The 22254-nt window shown below is 44.5% G+C and overlaps 1 protein-coding gene across 2 annotated transcripts; it reads left to right on the top strand.

The window, feature by feature from the left end:
* The first annotated feature begins 551 nt into the window (after nt 1-551).
* abhd8a (abhydrolase domain containing 8a) lies at nt 552-22151 on the top strand. Of its 2 annotated transcripts, XM_078556091.1 has the most exons (5): nt 552-770; nt 13421-14209; nt 15818-15988; nt 18348-18564; nt 20157-22151. In XM_078556091.1, the coding sequence occupies exons 1-5, from the start codon at nt 766-768 to the stop codon at nt 20322-20324; spliced, it is 1350 nt and encodes a 449-aa protein (XP_078412217.1). In that variant the 5' UTR covers nt 552-765; the 3' UTR covers nt 20325-22151. The 2 variants fall into 2 exon arrangements, with proteins under 2 accessions (XP_078412217.1, XP_078412216.1); XM_078556090.1 differs by lacking the exon at nt 15818-15988.
* Nucleotides 22152-22254: the final 103 nt, after the last annotated feature.

Raw genomic sequence — 22254 nt, 5'->3', positions numbered from 1 at the left:
AGTCGAGGTAGCTACATAATGCTTTCTCTCTTGCCCCCCTCTAGTCCTTTTGCCAATCATCCTAAATCTGTGCCCCCTCTGGTTACAGCTCCTCCTGCCATTGGAAATAGTTTTTTCCAGATCTGGTCGAGCAAAACCCTTCATGACTTTGAACGGCTCCGTGCCCCAGCACGATGTCAGTGCCTTCCAGAGCTGAGAGGAGAAGGTCAGGTAGGGGAGACACATGTCAAATCACAGCTCCCTGAAGATAACTGGACAGGCAGGTAAAATGCAAGCAAGTCTGCACAGTACAATTGACGCATTTTCACCAAGCTCCCCGACCAAACTCGCCTGGTGCAGGCGGCGCTGGTTGGCTGAGCTGTTGTGATTGGCAGGGGGGGGGTGGAATTGAGCCGCTCTATTGGCTGCTTGAGGTGCCAATCAATATAAGGGGGGCACGGGCAAAGAGCTGATTGGACTCTTCCTACACAGCGATCAAGGACACGGGGAGACATCCTGAAAATAACCTGGAGACCCAATATTCAGCGGAGCAAGACCGAGAGGAGGAGAGATAGAGAGATACAGTATCCCCAACACATCTTACCCATGTAGCAAGCATTGCAATCCAGAGTGACACAATGTAAATCAGCAAACTGGAGGGGGAAAATACTCAAAAACCGCAGAAACTTTGTCATTTTGCGTTGCAACATTTCAATGCATTCATTTATTTAATGAGAATACGTGCAGTTGTATTCTTTGAAGAGCGTCCGGAGTTTGCTTTTATGAATGAGGTAAGGGGGAAATATCATATTTTATATTTTTAACGCAGCTTTTTAGGTATTGTGCATATTCCTCAGCTATGCAGTCGGTTCAACGCGTTGCTCCCTTCATCTTCGAGCCTATATCCACGGACATTTATGAATCTGCACCACATCTTTGTCATTGACCCGATAGCGCCAAAACCTCGATGCAATTTTTAATTGCATATCCAAAAATAAATTGCATCTTGGAATTCGAGACGAGAATATTATTAAAATATAAAACCTCAGTATAATTCATTGACAAGCCTGCATTTTCGTGCATCCTGCGATGCTGTCGCATTTTTCATTCACATCATAAGCACGATTTGTACATTTATTGTGGTTTTAGGTCATTTTTGGCGTTTTTCTCCTGTAAAGCAACGTCGATTTCTCTGGCGATTAAATGGATTAAAACGCCATGCAGTAAATCTCCCGGGATTAAGATACCTGCAATATGAAAAAAAAAAGCAACAACAGAAATATTTGCCATTGAACCGAGCAAGTCTTGTATTTTAAGAAGGACCGTTTGAATGGGCAGATTGGACATTTCAAACCCAATAATGTCCTTTTCCCAGGTATAACCTTAACGGGGGTGAATGTACATTGAGAAATCGATAGGGGCGAAAGCTCTCCCACATGCAGCCATGTTCAAGGAATGATATTGAATCAGTTCAAATCCGTGTCTGTAAATCTGTGCTGGTCCCCAGTGTAGTTCGGAAATAAAGTTTGCAAACGATAAAAAATCCCAATATTTGATTATCAGCGTGACCGTCTTAAAAAAAAACCCTTTTTGGTGTAAATTGGACGCAGCCAGTTCTCAAGCCAATTCTAAATGACATGCAGCCATAGCATAAAGTTGACCCTATTCTGGCTCCAAATTGGCAGTTTTCATCAGTGAGGCTACCAGAAAGAATCATATGGCGAGTAGAAATGTTACACTAGTGCAATAGGGGGCGCCCTTCTGAGATAGGGACTGAGCCAAACAACAGAAGTGTAGAGGTATCTTTACTCTGTATCTAACCCTGTGCTGTACCTGTCCTGGGAGTGTTTGATGGGGACAGTGTAGAGGTATCTTTACTCTGTATCTAACCCTGTGCTGTACCTGTCCTGGGAGTGTTTGATGGGGACAGTGTAGAGGTATCTTTACTCTGTATCTAACCCCGTGCTGTACCTGTCCTGGGAGTGTTTGATGGGGACAGTGTAGAGGTATCTTTACTCTGTATCTAACCCCGTGCTGTACCTGTCCTGTGAGTGTTTGATGGGGGCAGTGTAGAGGTATCTTTACTCTGTATCTAACCCCGTGCTGTACCTGTCCTGGGAGTGTTTGATGGGGACAGTGTAGAGGTATCTTTACTCTGTATCTAACCCCGTGCTGTACCTGTCCTGGGAGTGTTTGATGGGGACAGTGTAGAGGGAGCTTTACTCTGTATCTAACCCCGTGCTGTACCTGTCCTGGGAGTGTTTGATGGGGGCAGTGTAGAGGTATCTTTACTCTGTATCTAACCCCGTGCTGTACCTGTCCTGGGAGTGTTTGATGGGGACAGTGTAGAGGTATCTTTACTCTGTATCTAACCCCGTGCTGTACCTGTCTTGGGAGTGTTTGATGGGGACAGTGTAGAGGGAGCTTTACTCTGTATCTAACCCCGTGCTGCACCTGTCCTGGGAGTGTTTGATGGGGACAGTGTAGAGGGAGCTTTACTTTGTATCTAACCCCTTGCTGTGCCTGTCCTGGGAGTGTTTGATGGGGATAGTGTAGAGGCATCTTTACTCTGTATCTAACCCCGTGCTGTACCTGCCCTGTGAGTGTTTGATGGGGATAAAGTAGATGGAGCTTTACTCTGTATCTAGCCCAGTGCTGTACCTGTCCTGGGAGTGTTTGATGGGGACAGTGTAGAGGGAGCTTTACTCTGTATCTAACCCCGTGCTGTACCTGCCCTGGGAGTGTTTGATGGGGACAGTGTAGAGGGAGCTTTACTCTGTATCTAACCCCGTGCTGTACTTGTCCTGGGAGTGTTTGATGGGGACAGTGTAGAGGGAGCTTTACTCTGTATCTAACCCCGTGCTGTACCTGTCCTGGGAGTGTTTGATCGGGACAGTGTAGAGGGAGCTTTAGAACAAAACAAAGAAAGATCTTGCATTCATTAGTGCCGTCCATGACTTCAGGACATCATAAAGTGCTTTACGACCAATGAAATAGTTTAAGTCACTATTGTAAAAGATACTTTCAGAAGAACTTTCTTGGTTTACTGTTTGTAGATGGTGTCTTGTATTGGTGTCACACTTCTTTGACTAAATGATTAGCCAATTTTGAACTTACCATTTACTTCCCTGTGGGACAGAGAAAGAAATCTTTCTTTTATCAGTACCAATTTGTTATTATTGAGAAAGATGAGGAGTCAAGTTTCACAGTGTGTTTCATATAAACAAGTATTGGAATGATTAGGAGAGACGACAAGGTTAATTAAATTATACTGATCAGACCATGCTAACATAGGGTTTTAAAAGCCTATGGATTATATTTATATAATACTTTTCACAACCGCAGGATGTACCAAAACCCTGTAACAGCCAATGAAGTACATTTTGAAGTGCAGTTACTGTTGCAATGTAGGAATTGTGATTTTGCAAACAAGGTCCCACAAAAACGATCTGATCATGACAAGATAATCTGTTTTCAATGTTGATTGAGGAATAAATATTGTCCAGGACACTGGGGGAGAATCTCTCTGCTTCTCCTCAACATTCTGTCATGGAATCTTTTACATCTCTTTGGGAAGGTAGACAGGGCTTCAGTTTAACCTCTCAGCTGATAAAGTGTGAAGAGGCGGGGGTAAGGGGTTCCATAGCTTTTTGGACTTGGGAATCTTGGCAAGAACACAATGAGGATACAGGAGGAAAAGTTTGTGCAGAATAGCATATTTAGTGATTAAGGGAAGCTAAGGACTGAATATTGTTGTATAATCCATATATGTAGTATCTGTCATCATCTATCCTGCCCTGGGAGTGTTTGATGGGGACGGTGTAGAGGGAGCTTTACTGTGTATCTAACCCCATGCTGTACTTGTCCTGGGAGTGTTTGATGGGGACGGTGTAGAGGGAGCTTTACTGTGTATCTAACCCCATGCTGTACTTGTCCTGGGAGTGTTTGATGGGGACAGTGTAGGGGGAGCTTTACTCTGTATCTAACCCTGTGCTGTACCTGTCCTGGGAGTGTTTGATGGAGACAGTGTAGAGGGAGCTTTACTCTGTATCTGATACCTTTGCTGTTCCTGCCTTGGGAGTATTTGATGGGTTCCGTGTAGAGGAAGCTTTACTCTGTATCCAAACCCTTGTGTATCTGCCGGAGGAGTGTTTGATGGAGACAGTGGAGAAGGAGTTTTAGATCAAAAGAAAGACAGAATTTACATTAAATATGCAGTATCAATGTTATAATTTTGAATCATACTATTGTGTGCCTCCACACACATGAAATATTACAGCTGTACTTAATGAGTTGCCTGCTATATATCCTTCCTAAAGATTTTACATGAAATTTGCATATATCTGGTTGATGATTGGTTGATTTATTTTGAATACTGTATAAGAATGGGGAAAGATTAGCATGTAAATTTAAATTCCATGTTGGAGGGAACGTAGGTTCTGTCTTGTATTCTGCAGAAGCATTGACCTGATTAACAGTTTTGAGTCTGTGCTTGAATAGCTCAGTGACACAGAACACAGGCGACAAGGAGCTTTGTGGTTGCAAAGCTCCCATCAGTGATTCAAATCCATGGGCCATTACTGCTTGACTCAACACACTTGGGGCTACAGAGAGAAACCTCAGTCAAAGTTTCTGTCTCTAATATTTAGTTTCTGACTCCCCCTATCACCCCTACTCCCCACTCAAAGGTGCATATATGTCCATGTTGGGTGAAGACAGGATTGGCTTGGGTGCGATGGCTTCACAGTCAAATAGCCTACCAGCCACTCTCTGCCAGACGTACACAGGAAAAATGGTTGTTTGGGAGATGTTCCGAAAAGCTGCATGAATCTGTAGAAAATTAACAAGAAAGAGGGTTCACAAGTGGGTTGGAGAGGGGGAAGGGGTCAGTGTGGAAATTGGCAAATGTACAACTATGTAATCACCTGGCTACCTGAGGATAATTTATCCCAGGAGGAAAATATCTGGCCTTGAGCCTAAGAAATATTCGGCCAGAGCTGATCTCAGCTTGGTGGAGCCTTTTGTAATGACCAGAAGCAGGACTGCAGAGCAGGTATACCTTGGCTATGGGCCAGTCAGTAAGAGCGAAGATGGGATAGATTGTTATGTTGTTGATGGGGACACTGAGCTTGCCAGTATGAGAGTGCACCACAAGGCATTTAAAACCCCTAGATTGATTTGAAGATAGGGAAACTGTTAGACATGTATTGAGAGGTGTCTAATTCTCTTGTGAATCCCAACTCCCTATCTCAGCTCCCAGTGTGTTAGTTATATAGTGCACAGCCTACAAGTTGTGGAACATGCAATATACAAATGTTTATATTTAAAGTTCATTTTCTGCTCATCAAGATAAGGCTAGTTCACATTGACAGCAGTATGATGCACTGAAGCAACTCGCTAAGGCTTCTTTAGCAGTGCTTCCCAAACTGATAACTTCTACCATCTAGAAGGACCAGATACATGGGAACACCATCACCTCCAAGTTCCCCTCTAAATCACACACCATCCTGATTAGGAACTATATCGCTGTTCTTTCACTGCCGCTGGGTGGAAATCCTGGAACTCCCTCCCTAACAGCACTGTGGTTGTTCGTCCAGGGCTCAGAGATTAATGGTCAGTGTTTGAAGTACCAAGTCATATGATCTTATGGCAGAGAAGGAGACCATTCAGCCCATCCTGTCTGTGCCAGCTCTTTGAAAGAGCTATCAAATTAGACCTACTGTGCTGCTCTTTCGCCGTAGCCCTGTAATTGTTACATCAGAAGGTGTTTTGTCATGACTGCTACATTCAGTGTCGAGATCTGGTACATTGCTGTTTCCCATCTCAGCAATGTGGTTCTTATCGCAGATTGTTACTGCTATCCTATGGGGTAAACGCCGGATCCTGAAATAAGCCTTTGGCCTTTGTGCATGTCTCTAGGCAGCTGGAGATATCAATACAATGACTGGAATTGTTTCCAGGACTGGGAACCCTGGTTGATTTTTTTCCCCTCTCCCTAGCCTAGTGCCCGCTGGGCAATTGCGGTATGCCAACAAAATCCAGGCTGAGATTACATGATATTTACAGTGCAGAAACAGGCCACTCAGCCCAACTGGTCTACATTAGCTTAACATCTCTCATAGGGAAAATGTGAGAAGCTATTATTAAAGAGGTTACGGCTGGGCACTTAGAAAAATTCAGGCAGAGTCAACATGGTTTTGTGAAGGGGAAATCATGTTTAATCAATTTATTGGAGTACTTTGAAGGAGTCACATGTGCTGTGGATAAAGGGGAACTGGTGGATGTACTGTACTTAGATTTCCAGAAGGCATTTGATAAGGTGCCACATCAACGATTATTGTGGAAAATAAAAGCTCATGGTGTAGGGGATAATAAATTGGCATGGATAGAAGACTGGCTAGCTAACAGGAAACAGGGTGGCCATAAACAGATCTTTCTCTGGTTGGCAGGATGTAATGGGTGGTGTGCCACAGGGATCCGTGCTGGGCCCTCAACTTTTTACAACTTATATAAATGACTTGGATGAAGGGACCGAAGGAACGGTTGCTAAACTTGCTGATGATACAAAAATAAGTAGGAAAGTAAGTTGTGAGGAAGATATAAGGAAGCTACACAGGGACATAGATAGGTTAAGCAAGTGGACAAAGAGCTGGCAAATGGAGAATAATGTGGGAAAATATGAAATTGTCCATTTTAGCAGGAAGAATAAAAAAGAAGCATATTACCTAAATGTTGAGAGATTGCAGAGCTCTGAGATGCAGAGGGATCTGGGTGTCTTAATGCATGAATCACAAAGACTAGTATGAAGGTACAGCAGGTAATTAGGAAAGCTAATAGAGTGTTATCGTTTATTGCGAGGAGAATTTAATATAAAAGTAGGGAGGTTATGCATCAGTTGTATAGGACACTGGTGAGACCACATCTGGGGCACTGTGTAAAGTATTGGGCTCCTTATTTAATGAAGGATTTAAGTGCATTAGAAGCAGTTCAGAGAAGGTTTATTAAACTAAAACAGGGAATGGGCGAGTCATCTCATGAGGGCAGATTGGACAGGCTAGGCTTGTATCCACTGGAGTTTAGAAGAGCAAGAGGCGACTTGATTGAAACATATAAAATCCTGAGGCCTGTTGACAGGGTGGATGTGGAGAGGATGTTTCCTCTTGTGGGAGAATCAAGAACTAGGGGTCGCTGTTTAAAAATAAGAGGTTGCCCATTCAAGACAGAAATGAGGGGGAATTTTTTCTCTCAGAGGGCAGTGAGTCTTTGGAATTCTCTTCCTCAAAAGGCAGTGGAAGCAGAGTCTTTGAATGTTTTCAAGGCAGAGGTAGATAGATTCTTGATAAACAAAGGGGCGAAAGGTTATCAGGGTAGGCATCAGGTTACAGTCAGATCAACCTTGATCTTATTGAATGGTGGAGCAGGCTTGAAGGGCCGAGTGGCCTACTCCTGCTCCTAACTTGTATGTTCGTATATTGGTACATATATTCCACATGAGCTTTCTCCCACCTTACTTCATCTCACTCTTATCAGTGTAACCTACAATTCCTTTTTCCTTCATGCATTTATTCAACTTCTCCTTAAGTGGATCTATGCTATTTGCCTGAACTACTCCCTGTGGGAGCGAGTTCTACATTCTAAACACTCTCTGGGTAAAGAAGTTTCTCTTGAATTCCCTGTTGGATTTATGAGTGACTTTTTTATATTTACAGCCTCTAGAGTTCTGCTCTCCCCACAAGTGGAAACATCTTCTCTGCAGCTACCCTATTGCATCCTTTCATAATCTTAAAGACCTCCATCCGGTCACCTCTCAGCCTTCTCTAAAATTATATAATTCCCCCCCCCCACTGAGCTTCGGATCTCATATCACACGGAAGGGCTCACAGTTGGCTAACTCCAGAATAAAATTGGCAGAGTCTGGGAGTAGGTCATCTCTCTCTCTCTCTGTGTCTCTCTCCAGTCTGCCCTCTTGTGGGGCTATGAAGGGAGTGCGGGGAAATGATTACATTTGTTTTCAAGGAACCTTGTCCTAATGGCTCACTGGATCCCAGCCTTTGTGGTATGAACCACACAAAGAGGCTCTGGATTTGATCGCCGGAATTGGGTTTAATTTGAGATGCCCTCAATGGTCAGATGGGCCAGACGCACTCATGGTCTAAGCTCAGACTTAGAGGATAGCCTTGAACTTGAAGTAAAAATAGAAAATGCTGGAAATAGTCAGCAGGTCCGGCAACATCAGTGTTGAAAGAAACAGAGTTAACGTTTCGGGTTGATGACCTTTCATCAGAACTGGGAAATGGTTAGAGATGTGATGGAGTGGAAGGCAGGAGTGATTAAATGATAAAATGGATGATGGTGCAATGTGAAAGCAGATGGTGACTGGACAAGTAAAGGAACAAAGTTATGACTAGAGGAAGTGTAAATGGTAACAGCAATGGTTGTGATCTGAAATTGTTACAGCGCAACATTAATTTCAACAAATTCAAATTGTAAGCCCTGTTCCCAATTTTCCAGACAGTAGGTGCTGGTAATAGTTCTGGTGTTGCCATTCACACCTCTTCTGGACCCATCACTTGATTTTTTTAACTTGTACCATTACCATCCCCTTGTGTCTCCCATCATCAGCCCTTTGATCTGTTAACCATTCTTGCCGTTCGCCCTATCACAGACCCTCCCTTTCATTCTTTCCCCCATCTCCCCCTTTCCCCACCCCCATACTTACTTAAAACCCATTCAATCGCTACCTTTTCATGATTCTGATGAGAGATCATTAACCTGAAACATTAACCCTGCCTCTCTCTCACCACAGATGCTGCCTGGCCTGCTGAGTATCTCCAGCATTTACTGTTTTTATTTCAGATTTCCAGCATCTGCTGTATTTTGCCTTTGTTTTGGCCTAGGAATTGAGCTAGAGTTGCCAAACCTCCAGGATTGTCTTAGGGGCTTCAAGAATTAAAGGTTAATCTCCAGGGCATGTTGTGAACAAATTTGGGAGAACAATTCTTAGGGACATTTAAAAAATGGTTTGTGTTTTGGTGAATTTCTTTGAACTTTTTTGTTTGCAAGTTATAAATAATACTGGAAGTAGAGAACAAACGCTGTTTTATTGCGAGGTCTAGAATCATCTCCCTGCTTTCTGATTGGTTGTGAGAAGGCGAAGTGCCATGATGATTGATGTGCGAGGTGACCAATGACAGGAGTGTGGGGGCGGAGTTGTTCTAGGTCAGTCAGGTGATGAAATCTCCAGGAATGTGCCCAGCCAAAAGTTGGCAACCATGAACTTGAAGTGATTGGCTCCTGGTGTTGATAGCGCAGTGAGTGTCAGAGCCTTTAGTAGGGGTAGATGGGGGTTATGGAGCAGCTAAAGGGAAATAAAACTAGAGGCCTTCTTGTGCTTTATCTGGCGGTCGAAAATGGACCATATTCTCAGGGATACGATCTGTAAACCTTTAGATAAATGGGGGGAAATAATGCACCTAACATCACCCTCATCCTGATGGCCACCTTTGTGTGTGGCTGAATCAAGCAAGTGTCACTACAGGCTGAGGTTCTACCTGTCCCCGGTGTTGCGAAGGATGGGTATGGCCATGTTGCTGTGGAACGCTCCAAGCGTTGGACTGTGCTGTACCACCTGTCTCTTGTCGAAAAATTTATGCAGAAAAACACCTTTGACCTCAAGTTCATCAGGCAGTGGTCTGCATGTAACATCCTCGAGGCCCTGTGGGAATAGGAGATGGTGGATCCTGTCAGCTGGTGCCCTGAGAAGACTGTCAATGTCATTTGGCAGAATGCCTCATCGCCAAAACTTTCAAACAAGCACAAAGACATAGCTTGGCTGGTGTTAAGAAAGACCCTCCCCATCAGATCCTTTCTACATGCCTGGAGCCTCAGCCCCTCCACACGTTGCCCTTGAGATGGTTGTGATGGGGAAGAGATTGTTGTCCACCTCCTTGTGGAATGTGCCTTTGCAAAGAAGGTCTGGAGAGAGATGCAGTGGTTTCTGTCGAGGTTCATCCCGAGCAGTTCTGTGACACAGGACTCTGTGCTCTACGGGCTGTTCCCAGGGACACACACCGAGACAAACATCAACTGCAGCTGGAGGATCATCAACTCGGTGAAAGACGCTCTTTGATCTGCCCGAAACTTGCTGGTGAAGAGTTGTCCCTGACCGAGTGTTGCGGACTGGCACATTCCAAGTCCAGGACGACGTGCTGAGGGAACTAAAGCTTGGGGCAGCCACTGCAAAGGCGCAATGGGGAAAGGTTGCTGTCTAAGACCTTTCAGCCGTAGTGCTCCGAGGGGCCTGAAAATTTGTAGAACTCCTTGGGCTGCATGCTGGACATGGAATGTACATTGTAAATATCAAGAATATTACAATTATACTGAGGCACCTCAGAGAAGAACATACTATGGAGACAAATCGAATTTTATTGCACTTTCTGCGATTTTCAAGTCGGAATGTTTTGTAATGTACTTCTATAAACTTTTCGAATAAGTTACATTTTTGGAAAAATTAGGAAAAAAACTAATGCGCAATGGAGAAAGGCCTGAGGCCTTTCAGCCGGGCTGCACTGAGTGTAGAACCCCTTGGGCTGTTTGCCGGACATGGAATGTCCATTGCGAATACCAGGAATACTGAGTTTATATTGAGGCACCTCAGAATGGAACATGCAGCCTTGAGAAAAGCTGAATTCTATTGCACTTTCTGTAGTTTCCAATTTGAAATGCTCTTTTACAAATTTTACGAATGAAGTATATATTTGGAAGAATGTGGAATACTGGACTGCAAAATTTGTGCAGTGGGTGGGAGACTGTGTCCGCCCTCTTCCCTGATTGCAAGTACAAAAAGGGAAAAAAAAAAACCTAGCATCTCCTTTTATTGCTGAATCACAGAGTTTGTGAGGGAACTTGCATAAATAATTGATGGAGTAGCTTTCAGTGATGTGGGTGAAGTGAGAGATGAATTATGAATTAAAGGACAGAGTTCACTGGCAGCAACATCTGGGCTGCAGTATCATGTGAAACAGGATGGAGCGTTGGAATGCTCGAGTGTACAAACCTTTAAGGACGAAAGTCCAGCTTTCGTTGCTGGATTTCCCATATAAGGGTTTAACTGGAAGCCGTTTGGTGTGTTCAGATGTCTGAACAGTCGTCAGTTTATAAAGCTTCAGCAACAAGAACAACATGCATTTATATAGCACCTTTAATGCAAGAAAGGTGCTTCACAGGAGTGTTGCCAGATTAAATCTGACACCGAGCCACATAAGGAGACATTAGGGCAGGCAACCAAAGGCTTGGCCAAAGAGATAGGTTTCAAGGAGTGTCTCAAAAGAGGAGAGAGATAAGAGAGATGGAGAGGTCGAGGGAGGGGATTCCAGAGCTTAGGGCCCAGGCAGCTGAAGGCACAGCCGCCATTGGTGGAGTGAGTAAAATCAGGGATGCTCAAGAGGCCAGAATTGGAAGATTGCAGAAACCTTGGAGGGTTGTAGGAGATTACAGAGATAGAGAGGGGTGAGGGGATTTGGAAAAAAGGTGAGAATATTTAAATTGAGGTATTGCCAGACTGCGAGCTCGTGTAGGTCAGTGAACACAGGGGATAATGGGTGAATGGGACTTGGTGCGAGTTATGATGTAAGACTTCAGAGTTTTGGATGAGCTCAAGTTTACAGAGGGTGAAAGGTGTGAGGTGCGATGCAACAGATGGGCTGAGGCATTAGCCGGGTTGGACAATGTTATGGAGGTGGCAGCAGGTCCTTGTGGTGGAGGGAATATAGGGTTCAAGCATGGAGTCCTAGGAAAGACGGGTACAGGTGTGGGAAGTGATGACACGTTCAAGAACTTTGGAGAGGAATAGGAATTTTGGATGGGTCGGTTGGAGAGAAAGTACAAGAGTTTTTTGAGGAGTGGGTGAGGAAATCGGATTTGAATGGGAGGAGGGGAGGACAGTACCCGAAGAAAGGATCTCGGTAATAACATCAACTGGAGGGGAAAGTTGGGTGGCTAGTCTTTTGGTGGGAAGACCAGGAGTTGGGTCTCATGGACAAGATGAGCTTGGAGAAAGCATGAGGGAAGATAGGAGACAAACTCGGGAAAGATGTGGATCCAGGGGTAAGGAAGCAGAAAGCTCCAGGGGAAAATTGGTTTGTTAGACTAGGGTGAGAGAAAAGTGGCTGAGGCAGCTGAACAGGTGGTCCCAGGAATAATTGGGTACATGTTGGGGGTAGAAGGGGAGGAGATAGTGGTTTAAGAAGATGTTTGAAAAGAGAAGCTGGGTTAGGGATAGGGGTGGGATGGTTATCTTTGCAATCCAGGATGACCCTATTTTGGCAAAGGACAGGAGGACCCTGTAATGTTTTATGTGATTCTACCAGATCTGGCAATGAACGGCTAAACCAGTAACATTAAAGTCTGTATTCTTTGGACTTAAGGGAGCGAAAATTCAGCCAAAATTTCATCAAACCACCCTAACTCTGCGTCAGCCGTGGCTCAGCCAGTAGCCTTTTACCTGGAGTACGGAAGGTTGTAGATTCAAGGCCCACAGAGACTTAAGCATTTAATCTAGACTGACGGTTCAGTGCAATACTGAGGGAGTGCTGCATTGTCAGAGGTGCCATCTTACAGATAAGTTGTGAGACTGAGGCCCTTGTGGATCTTATGTGAAGAAGATCTGGGGATTTCTTCCTGGTCTCCTGGCCAATCATTTATCCCTCAACATTAAAACAGCTGCTGTGATCATTTCTTTCATGACTGTTTGCGGAATCTTGCTGTGTGCAAAATTGGCTGCCGCATTTCACCACAAGAAAACAGTGACTACACTTCAAAAAGTGCTTCATTGGCTGTAAAGTGCTATGGGACATCAAGAAGAGATGTGATAGCTGGACTCCATGGGTTAAATTATGAGGAGATTATGACAAAAATAATTCCCTGGAAATTAGAAGGTTAAGGGGGGGATTTGATTGAAGTTTTCAAGATATTAAGGTGAGCAGGTAGGGGCGATAGAGAGAAACTATTTCCACTGGCTGGGGAATCTAGAATTAGGGGACATAGTCTAAGAATTAGAGCCAAACCTTTCAGGGTTGAAATTAAGAAACACACAAGGGGTGGTAGAAATTTGGAACTCTGTTTGGCAAACTGCAGTTGATGCTAGATCAATTGTTAATTTTAACTCTGAGATTAATAGATTTTTGTCAACCAATTGTATTAAGGGATACAGGGCAAAGGTGGGTATATGAAGTTAGGTCACAGATCAGCCATGATCTTATTGAATGACAGGACAGGCTTGAGGGGCTGAATGGCCTCCTCCTGCTCCTATATTCATAGAATTGCAAGCTGAATAAAAAGGAAGCCTTGCCTTTGTTTAATTGGCTACTCTCAGGAATGGTGGCAGAAAGTCTGAAAAGCTTCGCTAATGTTGTCTCTATCTCTGATCTTCTGTTCTTCTAAGGTCCAACATGTTGACCAGCATAACTGATGGGATCATGTGCTGCATCACCGGCAGAACGCTGAATGTGGTGGGAGCCATTGACAGTGTGGAGTCTAGCGATGGCTACGATTACATTGAGGTGAAACCTGGCCGGGTCCTGCGAGTCAAACACATCATGCCGAGCCGAACACCGGCAGAGGAAGAGAAGAAGGAGAAAGTGGTGGTGGAGGAAGACGAGGAGGAAGAGGAGGTATCCGGTAAAGGCGTGGTACACTGCAAGCGCAAGATCTCTGTCTATCGCAACGGGCAGGTGGTGATCGAGAACCTCGGCGATGTCATTCGCTCCGAGATCCTGCACTGCCAGAACGGCAACACTGACCCCAGCAGCACGGTGGAGATCGAACTCTCTGATGCCAATGTCACATCGCCCCAGGCCACCAGCGCCAGCGCCTGCGTCAATGGCGGTGCTGTCCCAGAGCAGGGCATGGCCAAGCGGCGCAAACGCAAACCGAAAAAGATGGTTGTGATCGACTGCAAGAAGCGGATCACCAGCTGTAAGGGCATCCACTCTGATGTGGCTCTCTTCTTCATCCATGGTGTGGGAGGCTCGCTGGACATTTGGAAAGAGCAGCTGGACTTCTTTGGCAAGCTGGGTTACGAGGTGGTGGCCCCAGATCTTGCTGGGCACGGCTCCAGCACTGCTCCAAAGATCGGCGCCGCTTACACTTTCTACGCTCTTGCAGAGGACATGAGAGTCATCTTCAAACGCTATGGGAAGAAACGCAATATCCTGATTGGACACTCTTATGGGTATGTTTAGAAAGACCCATTTAAGTTCAGACCCCCTCCAGTGGGTAAATTCGCCAATTGGTGTTGGTGCTGAGTCATATTGAGTCTTTACAGGGTTAGCGAGAGGGGGAGTTGTCCATAAGAGGGCTGTGTTTGGCCTCAGTGCCCGTGGATGTAGGCATCACAGAGTCAGCTGATGCTCTGTTCCTAATCAGTCCCCTTGCCACCAAATACACAATCCACCCACCACCCGCATCATGTGTGAGGACAAGGTCATGGTCAACTGTGATGCCTCCCATAGTTGAGCATCAGTGTCCAGGCTGACATGCCTTAAGAAATTGGAGGACAGTCAAATGTAAGTAGAAATCTGCATGTCAGTGTCTGCAGGGGAGAAGGAAAAAGTGAAAGAAGAGGATAGGGCACTCTTTGAAAAGATTTTGAAATCTGTTACAAGGACCCGCGATTTCTGTTGACTTTTAAAAATTATTTTTTATTTGAATGCTGATGACCTCCAGTGCATCTGCTTCACAATTTCAATTTTCACTGAAAAACCCAGAAGGGCTAAATGCAATATTTCAGAACACTATCAGAACTGGACAGGCAAGGTCAGTTGACAACCAAAGCCTAGATCAGGTCTTGGGGGAAGGCTGCGTAAGGTGAGCAGTTCGACCATTTTGATGTCCTGGGATTCGATAGGAGAGGGTGCAACGGGTAGCACGAGCATCCGTCAGCGTGAGAAAGACTTGCATTTATATAGCGCCTTTCATGACCTCAGGACATCCCAAAGTGCTTTACAGCCAATGAAGTACTCCTGAAGTGCAGTCACCGTTGTAGTGTAGGGAACACAGCAGCCAATATTTGCACAGCAAGATCCCACAAACAGCGACGTGATAATAATCTAAATTACCTGTTTTAGTGGTGTTGATTGAGGGATAAGTATGTCCTCAGGACACTAGGGATAATACTCTTGCTCTTCTTCAGATTATTGCCATAGGATCTTTTATATCCACCTGAATGGTATCATGAAAGACAGCACCTCTGACAGTGCAGCACCCACTTGATACTATACTCAAGCGTGAGTCTAGATTTTTGGGGCTCAAGTCTGTGGACTGGGCGTTTTACCCACAGTCGTCTGATCTAGAAGCAAGGTTTACTATTCACTGAACAAAAACAGAATTACCTGGAAAAACTCAGCAGGTCTGGCAGCATCGGCGGAGAAGAAATCAGTTAACGTTTCGAGCCTTCATGGCCCTTCGGCAGAACTGAAGCATGGTTAGAAGAAGGGAGGGGCTCGAAACGTTAATTGATTTCTTCTCCGCCGATGCTGCCAGACCTGCTGAGTTTTTCCAGGTAATTCTGTTTTTGTTTTGGATTTCCAGCATCCGCAGTAGCTTTTAGCTTTTTGCTTTTACTATTCACTGAACCACAGCTGACACATTTTTCAGATACAAAGGATGAGAGCATAGCGCATGAGGAATTTATAACTGGAGCAGTATTGCTGGAATATATAAGGAAGGTTGCGATGGGGAGAAAGGTGTTGAAGGTAGGAAGGGGTCTATCTCAGGCGCAGTTTCTCATGTATCCCAGCACTGTATGACTGGCTTCTTATCGGAGATATTTCTTCTGTAGGGTTTCATTCTGCACGTTTCTGGCTCACGAGTATCCGGATCAAGTGCACAAGGTGGTGATGATAAATGGAGGAGGTCCAACTGCCCTGGAGCCCAGTTTGTGCTCCATCTTCAACTTGCCCACCTGTGTCCTACACTGCCTCTCACCATGTCTTGTCTGGAGCTTCCTCAAGTAAGGGCAAGCTGTTTAAATGTTGTGATGCTTTCAAAGCAATACTGTAGGAGCTGGGCGGCGCAGTGAGTTCCACTTTGACCCTTTATCTGCGGGACCCAGGTTCGGTCTAACAAGACGGAAGCTTCCTCTGCCAGTAGGGTTGCTTCGTGTTATTCCTGCAGGCTTCACCACACATACTGCCAACTCCAAATGACTTTTCTTCCAATCACCGATAATTGTTATAATCAATGAACAAAAAGCAAATTTTAAAAAAAAATCCCTTTATGATTTTTCTCACAATTTTCAGTGCTGTGTCCCCTGGGAGGTTGATAAACCCTTTTTTTGAGCTCTGAAGGGTCATACGGACTGGAAACGTTAACCCTGTTCCTCTCTCCATAGATGCTGCCAGACCTGCTGAGTTTTTCCAGCATTTTCTGCTTTTAATTTGTATTTCCAGCATCCGCAGTATTTTGCTTTTATCTTAGGTTGAAAAACCCTGTCTGTTTGGTAGCTGTAAAGAGGTCTGTGTGAGATTGGTTTGGGCAGCACTCAGTCCAGTGAACAGCACAAAACCTAACCTTTGCGAGGCCAACTAACTTTGGAAAGGCCACAGGATGACTCCTATAGAAAATGGAAGTAAACTCCTGTCATGTCACAAGAAAGGGATTGACCTGGAGGTTGAGCTGGGATTAATTCCCTAGCACAAAGATATCTCACAAAAAACTAATGCAGCAGTTTCCAGGATGAGGAAAGGCCCAGTTACTGTCCTTCCCCTGTTTACTGCTCCTCGTGATTAGCATTGGCTGCTATAATTGTTCTTCAGTGTGGCTGATCAACCAGCATAAATATTTACTATTCTAGTGACCACCTCTCTGTAAAGTGATGTTGGATGTGGATATGATCAGGCTTAGCTGGGATACCTTGCACCCTGTTGTCACATTTTTTGCTCACATTTTTCATGGTAAATTGCTACTTCAGCACTTCCCATTCAATTTTGCTATGTCAGCGGTCACAGTGTAGTTACCACCTCTGACCACTAGATGCTAACCATCAGAGAGAGAGCTTGCATTTATAGAGTGCCTTCCACAACCTCAGGACGCTCAAAACGCTTTACAGCCAATTGAGCACTGTTGCAGTGTTGTCACTGTTGTAATGTAGGAAACATGGCAGCCAAATAGTGTACAGCAAGCTCCCACAGGCATCATTCTCAGAATGACCAGACAATCTGTTCTTTTAGTGATGTGAGTTGATCGAAAAATATTGGCTGGGAGATTGGGATAACTCCCCTAACTCCCCTGCTCTTTTTTGAATTAGTGGGATTTTTTTATACAGTTGTCTGAGAGTGCTCTGTTCAACACTTCATCCAAAAGGTGACACCTCTGACAGTGCAGCACTCCCTCAGTACTGCACTGTAAGTGATAACCTGGATTTTATGCTCAAGTCTCTGGAGTGGGGCTTGAACTCACATCCTTCTGACTCAGAGGTGAGAGTGTGACTAACAAATCCTATATTCATTAACTCATTATATGGAATTACATAGAATATACAGCACAGAAATAGGCCACTTGGCCCAAGTGTCCATGCTGTTGTTTATGCTTCACATGAGCCTCCCCCATCCCTCTACATCTAACCTTATCTGTTTATTCGTTTCTTTTCCATGCGTTTATCTTGTTTCCCTTTAAATGTGCCTGTACTATTCACCTCAACCACTCCCTGTGGGAGCGAGTTCCACATTCTCACTATTCTTTGGGTAAAGAGGTTTCTCTTGAATTCCTGATGAGATTTATTAGTGGCTATCTATATTTACGGCCCCTAGTTCTAGTCTCTCCCAACACTGGAAATATCTTCTCTACATTTATCCTATTAAACCCTTTCAAAATTTTGAAGACCTCAATTAGGCCACATCCCATGTATTCTGTTTTCTAGACCGCTACCATCCAGAAGGACAAGGGCAGCAGATAGATGGGAACACCACCACCTGGAAGTTCCCCTCCAAGTCACTCACCGTCCTGACTTGGAAATCTATCGCCGTTCCTTCACTGTCGCTGGGTCAAAAACCTGGAACTCCCTCCCTAACAGCACTGTGGGTGTACCTACACCACATGGGCTGCAGCGGTTCAGAAAGGCAGCTCACCACCACCTTCTCAATGGCAACTAGGGATGTGCAATAAATGCTGGCCCAGCCAGTGAAGCCCACATCCCGTGAATAAATTTTAAAAAAAAGAGCCCCAGTCAGTTCTGCCTTCCTTGATAGTTAGTTCTCGGTTCTGGTCCTGTCTTTTTTCTAGAGAAGTAATAGACGAGGCTGTGAGAAATTTGCTCGTACTGTCTGTTAATCGATCTGTGACTTCTTTACATTTTTCTGGTGTCTCGTTAGAGCGGCGTTTGCACGACAGGGAGCGAAAGAGAAGCAAATGTTAAAGGAAGGGAATGCATTCAAGGTGACTTCCTTTGTGCTGCGGGCAATGATGAGTGGACAGTACTGGCCTGAAGGTGATGAGGTGTACCATGCTGAGCTGACAGTGCCTGTCCTGTTGGTGCACGGAATGCACGACAAGTTCGTCCCTGTGGATGAAGACCAGCGCATGGCCGAGGTAACAAACTCTTTTTCATTTCAGTCAAGTTGTTGTCCCTGACTTTTTACATACTCAGAATCAGCCATGATCTGCTTCCACTTCCACGATCTTTTCCCCTGTCTGCCCCTAGCTGCTGCTGAAACCCTCATCCACACTTTTACCTCCGGGCTTGAATATTCTACTGTTGGCCTGGCTGCTGCCATCTACCCTTCATGAACTTGAGCTCATCCAAAGCTTTGCTGCCCTCTTTCTTAACTCACATTAAGTCCTGTTCAGCCATCACTCCTGTTTTCACTGACCTGCATTGGCTCCCAGTCTAAAAACGTCTCGATGTAAAAATTTTTGTGTATGCGTTAAATCCCTTGCTGGCTTTGCCCTCTTGCTAGCTCTGTTACCTCCTTCAGTCCCATCATCTCTGGGATCTCTGTGTTCCAACAATTCTGGCCATTTGCCCAACCCCCATATCCTTCATACCGCCATGGGCAGCCAGAGTCCTAAACTCTGGAATTGCCTCCCTAAGCCTCTCTGCTTCTCTACATCTTCTCTTTGAAGATGCTCCTTAAAACCTACCTCATTGACCAAACGTTTGGTCACCTGTCCAAATGACTCCTTTACTTAGCTCAGTGCCAAATTTTTGACCATGTTAAAAGTGCATGAAAATTGTTGTGGTGTGATCCAACTGAATGACAGAATAGATGTGAGGGGCTGAATGGCCTACTCCCACTCCTGTGTTCATGTTTGCCCAGCGGATAAATCAGTGCGTGCACTGCTTAGCATGGGTCTGAGCTTTACTGGAAGATCCCAGGCCGAATCCCAGTTTCTGGTTGAGTTAGCTGGTACAGGCGAGGTACTTCAATTCACTTAAGTGCCCCAGGGTCCTGATCACTCAGAGTTTCTACTCCTGAGGGCTCCCCAGAAACTCCAGCTGGAATGTATCTAAGGCTGGGAGGTATGTGTAATGGGAGCACTGTCCCAGAACATGATTAAAAAGCTTCCCATCACTTACTAATTAGACTGAGCCATGAAACACACCCACCTGGGAAGGGCCTAAAGAACCAGAGATCATCTGCCTGACACGGGGTGGAGGGGGTGGTGGGGGGTGGTGGAATGGTGGCATGGTGGTAATGTCACTGGACAATCTGGAGGCCCAGGCTAATGCTCGCTGGTGAAATTTAAAGCCAATTAAAATAAATTTGTAGTATAAAGCTAGTCTCAGTACTAGTGACCATGAAAATATCATCGATTGTCGTAAAAACCCATCTAGCTGGCTATTGTCCTTTAGGGAAGGAAATCTGCCAACCTTACCTGGCCTGGCCTGCATGTGACTCCACACTTGGTTGACTCTTAACTGCCCTCTGAAATGGCCCAGCAAGCCACTCAGTTCAAGGGTAATTAGGGATGGGCAATAAATGCTGGCCTTGCCAGAGACGCCCACGTCACAGAATTTTTACAGTGCACAAGGAGGCCATTTGGCCCATCGTGTCTGCACCAGCTCCCAGGAAAGAATAAATTTTTTAAAAAGCTAAGGTAAGACGGACTGTTGGTTTGAAGGGACAGTGTGCCTGTTTAAACATGACGCTCGATTAATCCCTGATACTTTTACCAATCAGATCTTGCTGATTGCGTTCCTGAAAGTCATCGATGAGGGGAGTCACATGGTAATGATGGAGTGTCCAGAGACGGTGAACACATTACTGCACGAGTTCCTGCTTTGGGAACCGGAGATCACAGCGAGCGAGAAAGCGGAGACCAAACGGACGACAGAAAACAACAAGTAAAGAATGCCGGCAGCGCAGCAATTTATCCGCAAACTTTGGGAAAAGTGGCTTTGTTCATGTGCCGATTGAAGGAAGCTGTCAGAGATTCTAACAGTTTGAGGCTGTTTGTGATATGCAGCTATGTTGAAGCGGTCGAGAGGATTTACCCTGCGCCTGGGCCTTAACCTAGGCTTTGTGTGTTGGCACCAAGAGTGAAAACCTGTACAATGTATATTTCGATAAATGGCAGCTAAATGTGGTGTTTTTTTTCATCAGTTGTGTAGTTTTTTAAAGAAACAAATCACCACATGATTTGAAACAGCATTAACAGAAAGAGTAAGGCTTCACGTAGTGTAATGGGAGAACCTGAGGTTGCCAAGTCTTGAGGATTGAACTGGGGTCTCCAGGAATTGAAGATTAACTCCAGGAAGCAGCTGCGAGCAATCCTGGAAGAAAATCAAAGTGGCCATTAAATACATTAATTCTCTTTTTTTTTAAGCACTTTTGTTTATTTAAAGTATTGCAGATGGGGAGTGGGAGGGCAAGGCTGTTTGATTGACAGCAAAGAATCACCCAATGGCGTAATGACGAGTCTGTTCATTTTGCAGTTGGCCAGGGGGAAGGTGGGCCTTCATGAGGATGGAAAGGTTGGGTGGCCAGTGGCGGAAGGGGCAGGGTGGTAGGAGGTCATGTGATGAAACCTCCAAGCCAACCAGAGAGCACCACAATCCAGGAGGTCAAGAGAATGGGTCAAAAACACCAGTTCTGCTATTCCTTGGGGAACTCAACGGCCACATTAGTAATGCATAAAATTTGTAGACCTGAGTCGCTGGTGTGGAAATCCAGTCACATTTGTAATTGGTTGTTCTGCTATTTGCATGTTGAATGTGGATGGGAGAGGGGGAAGGGAAGCATGAAGAATTGGGATGTTGCGTTCCAGGAGATTGTAACCCCACCCTTTGCACATGGGGATCATATTTTAACACATATTTTAATGAGATTGCAATTATTTTTTGTCGTTCAAAGCTTTTTGAAGTATTTGGCTTGCTTTGCTCTGGTTTTCTGCTGGTCTGGGCACCTGACCTTTTTACAGAATCCTCAATTCCTGATCACTGTCGCAACTGTCCAAGAACTGTCCAAAAAACAGAGACCAGTTGCATCCTGAACACGTACAGACTGATGCAACATGACTATCCTTGCATCTTGTTATTTTGCATTTTACATTGACAGATGAAATGTGCTGTTATATAATGTACAGTACGTTAGTTATTTATAGTGTAAATTCAGTGAGTACTATTATGTAATATGGACTGTTAGTTCTATTATACACAATGTTATAAAATATATTAACATGGAAATATTGGTCCCCACTAATTCCACAGAATACATTATTTTATAAAAAATGATGGATCCATGGAAAATATTAACTCTGTTTCTTTCTCCACAGATGCTGCCAGACCTGCTGAGATTTTCCAGCACTTTCTGTTTTTATACCAGACACATTATTGTCTATATAAACCACCTGAACCTTTCAATTAGATATCAGCCAGTAACTCATGCTAGGGTATTTATTATTCTAAATATAAACCACTCAAATCCCTTGATTAAACTCTGGCGTAACTAACTCTCAAGTATCTGTAATTCTATATATAAACCACCTGGGCGTCTGGATTAGAGTCCAACCTATATCTCACTCCTGAGTATCTATTATCCATATATTTGTTTGTGATTTTTAATGTTAGATTCATCTCTAGAATTGAGGGTAAAACATGCAGGGGTGGACAAAAAACACTTTAGGAAAGAAAGATTAATTATTTGTAACATAAATCTCAATTGGTAATAACAATTGTTGTGCACCAAACATCTACTGCTTAAGAAATAAATGGGTACAAAATGGAAATATGAGGGTACATTCACTGAATCCAGAGACGAGACATCAGTACACTGGTGT

The sequence above is a fragment of the Cetorhinus maximus genome, chromosome 13, assembly GCF_964194155.1.
Source record: "Cetorhinus maximus chromosome 13, sCetMax3.hap1.1, whole genome shotgun sequence".
NCBI classification, from domain to species: domain Eukaryota; kingdom Metazoa; phylum Chordata; class Chondrichthyes; order Lamniformes; family Cetorhinidae; genus Cetorhinus; species Cetorhinus maximus.
This window is presented reverse-complemented; position numbering and strand designations above follow the sequence as displayed.

Coding starts and splice junctions, on each gene's coding strand:
- abhd8a (XM_078556091.1), top strand. Junction 15,989..18,347: donor CTTGTCTGGAGCTTCCTCAA/GTAAGGGCAAGC, acceptor GTGTCTCGTTAG/AGCGGCGTTTGCACGACAGG. Junction 18,565..20,156: donor AAGACCAGCGCATGGCCGAG/GTAACAAACTCT, acceptor TTTACCAATCAG/ATCTTGCTGATTGCGTTCCT.